Genomic DNA, 3,390 nt, shown 5'->3' on the forward strand with positions numbered 1-3,390 from the left:
AGCTCGTTGGGGGGCGGCTCATGGGGGGGAGACTTGTCAAGGGGTGTCTTGTCGGGGGGCAGCTTATCGGGGGGTGATTTGTCAAGGAGGAGCTCGTCGGGGGGCAGCTCGTCAGGGGGTGACTTCTCGAGCGGCAGTTTACTGGGGGGCAGCTCGTCGAGGGGAGGTATGTCAAGGGGCAGCTCGTTGAGGGGCGGCTCATCAAGGGGTGGTTCACTGGGGGGCAGCTCCTCAAGGGGGGGTCTGTCAAGGGGCGGCTCGTCAAAGGATGGTCTCTCGAGGGACAGCTCATCAGGGGGTGGCTCCTCGGGGGGCAGCATGAGAGGAGGGGGCTCCTCAGGGGGCTGCACGAGAGGAGGCGGCTCCTCAGGGGGCTGCACGAGAGGAGGGGGCTCATCGGGGGGCAGTTCATCAGGGGGCACCTCGCTGGGGGGCACCTCCACAGGGGTCGGCTCGCCAGGAGGAGACCCGCCATCACCCGGGGGTGCCTCCTTGGGGTCATCCCCCCCAAGCTGTGTCTCCTCATCGCACCCTGCAGGCTCTGGCTCAGGCGGGGGGACGGGCACATCCGTCAGATCGCTGCGATCAGGGGACGCCAACCTGGATGGGGGGGTACCAGGTAAGGGGAGTGGGGCTCAGACCACCCCCTCCACGGGGCTGTGGGATACGTCCTCCCACCTGCAAAGGGAGCACCGAGCCCAACACCCCACCAACCAGTCCCCCCATCCCCACTCACATCTGGGCAGGTGGGTCCGGCTGTGGCGCGTGTGCCGGCACCCCACAGGCGTCCTCTGCGGTGCGGCGCTGCTGGCAGCCCTCGCACACTGAGTAGCTCTGGTACCACTGGCAGCCAGGGTCGAGCCCTGCCGGGCGCCGGCCGCAGTCCGAGCAGACCCGGCAGTTCTGGTGGGGGACGGGGGGGAGGCAGAGGCATGTCAGGGGTAGGCAAGGGGGAGTGGCTAGGCACTCCTGTACCCCCCTCAGAGAGAACGGGGCGCACCTTGCACTTCCAGGAGTCAGCGGGGAGGCCCTCGATGGCCGGCTCCATGCAGAAAGTATGGTAGCCCTTGTCGCAAGCCTCACAGACCAGCATCATGGAATCCTCGCCGGGCTGCCTGCGGGGTGCAGGGGCAGGGATGAGGCCTGCGTCCCCCTCCCGTACACCCCTCATTGTCGTCCGCCGTCGTGCGCGTCCCCCCCCCAGCCACAGAGGCACAGGCTCACCTGCAGGTTTGGCACACTTTGCACTCAGGGCACTGCCAGCCCGAGCGCTTGTGGGGCGTCAGGGCAATGTCCAGGCAGGCCCCGTGGTAGTGCTGTCCACAGCTGGTGCAGAAAACCAGGTCCCGCAGGTCACCCGGCCCGTCGCACACTGAGCACCGGGCGTCCTCTGAACGGAGACAGAGGAGGGGGCTGTCAGGACCACCCTCTCACTGGGCTCTGCCCCCTCCCTGGGACCATGGGACCCCCCCCTCCAGGGCAGGAGGGGACCCAGCACCCAGGGCTGGTGGTCCCAACCCACACGCACCCATCTGCACGGCCTCGGCCACGTGCTCAGGACAGAGGAGCCGGAGGGTCTTCATGGACTGGAAGCAGCCGCTGGCGGCAGCACAGGGGAAGTGGTAGAGGCGGGGGCAGCCGGCCGCCCGGCATGGGATGGTGGCCCCCATCTGCCGACAGTGTTCACATTTCTGAAAGCGGAGGAGCCCCGTGGGGTCAGAGATGCTGCCCAGGGCCAAGCTGAGCCCCCACCGCCACCCCCCACCCTCCCCAGGACCCTCTCACCTGTGAGATCCCTGAGAAAACAGCTCTGCTCACGCCGGCCAAGCCCGCCACCTCCTGCCCCATGCCGGCAGACCAGGCTGCGCACCAGCGGTGGACCCAGCAGTGCCCTGTGGGGAAGGGGCATCAGGGACGGGGTCGGAGGACACCCAGGGTGGTGGGACAGGGACCCCAGTGCCGTGACCGCACTCACCTGTCGGCTCAAAAAGCTGCGCTGGAGTCACCCGCTCAGAGAAGCCGATCTGCATCAGGTCGTCACCCACCGGCTCCAGCTCCGGGGGGGACTGGCCGGGACCCTCGGGGGGCTCGTGCCCCACCAGCTGCTCAGGCCAGTCGGGCGCCGGCTCAAACCGCTGCAGCTCCCGCTGCCCGTGCGGGCTCCAGTCCCCACAGTTGCAGAGGGCGCAGCGGCGGGCCGGCGTGCTGGAGGAGGGGGGGGACACACGGACACAGGGGGTGTCAGAAACACCCGGAACCCCCCCAACAGCTCCACGACATCCCCTGAACCCCCTCGTTCTCACCTGCCAGCCTGCGGAGGTCCCTTTGTGTCCGTGCTCTCCGGCTCCGGCCCCGGCCCTGCGGAGGCTCCTTCGGGGGGTTTCAGGGGGTCCCCCTCCGCGCTGCCCATCTCCTCCGAGGCCACGGCCCCATCGGCTGCCAGGAGAGAGGCTGTCAGCCACCGCGGGGTGGGGGGGGGACGACGACAAGAACCTGGCACCCTAGGGTGGGGGGGACAGCACCAGCCCCCCCCAGCACCCTGCCCTGGGCTCACCTGGCGCGTCCGCGTCCTTCTGCTCGCTGGGCGGCTTCTGTTCGTCCATCCTGCCTCCGGCGTCCCTTGGGGGAGGCCCGCGGCTGGGAGGGGGTGAGATCTGTCAGCACAGGGCTAAAGGGACCCTTCCCTGGACCCCCCCGGGACACCCCCCCCACGGGACAGGGCAGCCCCTTCAGGCCGCTCCCCCTGAGGCAAGTTTGCAGGGTCTCAGCCTGGCAGAAACATCACTCCCTACACGTACCACGAGCGGGCGGCAGGTCCCGGTTCCCCGGGGGGGGGGGTCCACGGGCCCCCGTAGCCCACAGACGGTTCCTCCCCACTCCCTCCAACACCCACTGGCCCCCCCAGGTGTCTCCCCCAGGTCAGGGTGGGGATGACACAGCAACACCCCGGGGCAGTCCCTTCCCCACCGACAAAGCCGCGCGGGGGCCAGGGGTGCATGACCTCAATTAAACCTGGGGGAGGGACGGGGGGGGGGGTCGACCCTGGCACCACCGCACACCAGCACCCCAGGGGGTCACTGGGACCCCTAAGGAACCACCCGGACCCTGGCAGCACCAGCTCTGGGGGGGGGTGGGGAAGAACCCTCAGTGTCCGTGGGGAAACTGGGACACCCCCCCCCGGTGCCCCCCGCCACAGGACTGGATGGGATTTGGGGTGCAGCAATAAAGCAGGGTACCTGGGGTCCCCTCTGCCAGCACCCGCCTGTGCCTCAGTTTCCCCAGGCACAGCACTGATCCAGCCAAGCCCACGCAGCACCAGGTGGGGGTGGGGAAACACAGAATTGGGGGGGGGTCACCCCCAAACACCACAACCAAAGCTTCGGGGGGGGC

The 3,390-nt window shown here is 69.1% G+C and overlaps 1 protein-coding gene across 1 annotated transcript in view; it reads right to left on the bottom strand.

Moving 5' to 3' along the window:
• The window catches only part of KMT2D (lysine (K)-specific methyltransferase 2D), a 24,803-nt gene extending 22,171 nt beyond the window's left edge, over positions 1–2,632 (bottom strand). The window contains exons 1-9 of the mRNA XM_010566576.1: positions 2,555–2,632; positions 2,304–2,436; positions 1,976–2,205; positions 1,786–1,892; positions 1,529–1,691; positions 1,225–1,390; positions 1,001–1,115; positions 737–903; positions 4–600 (exon numbers count right to left, since the gene is read on the bottom strand). Coding sequence (XP_010564878.1) covers positions 4–600; positions 737–903; positions 1,001–1,115; positions 1,225–1,390; positions 1,529–1,691; positions 1,786–1,892; positions 1,976–2,205; positions 2,304–2,436; positions 2,555–2,603 — 1,727 coding nt within the window. The 5' untranslated portion in view covers positions 2,604–2,632. The remainder of the gene's footprint in view (positions 1–3; positions 601–736; positions 904–1,000; positions 1,116–1,224; positions 1,391–1,528; positions 1,692–1,785; positions 1,893–1,975; positions 2,206–2,303; positions 2,437–2,554) is intronic.
• Between the last annotated feature and the right edge of the window lie 758 nt (positions 2,633–3,390).

This window comes from Haliaeetus leucocephalus, unplaced genomic scaffold (assembly GCF_000737465.1).
Source record: "Haliaeetus leucocephalus isolate CR32 unplaced genomic scaffold, Haliaeetus_leucocephalus-4.0 Scaffold214, whole genome shotgun sequence".
Taxonomy (NCBI): domain Eukaryota; kingdom Metazoa; phylum Chordata; class Aves; order Accipitriformes; family Accipitridae; genus Haliaeetus; species Haliaeetus leucocephalus.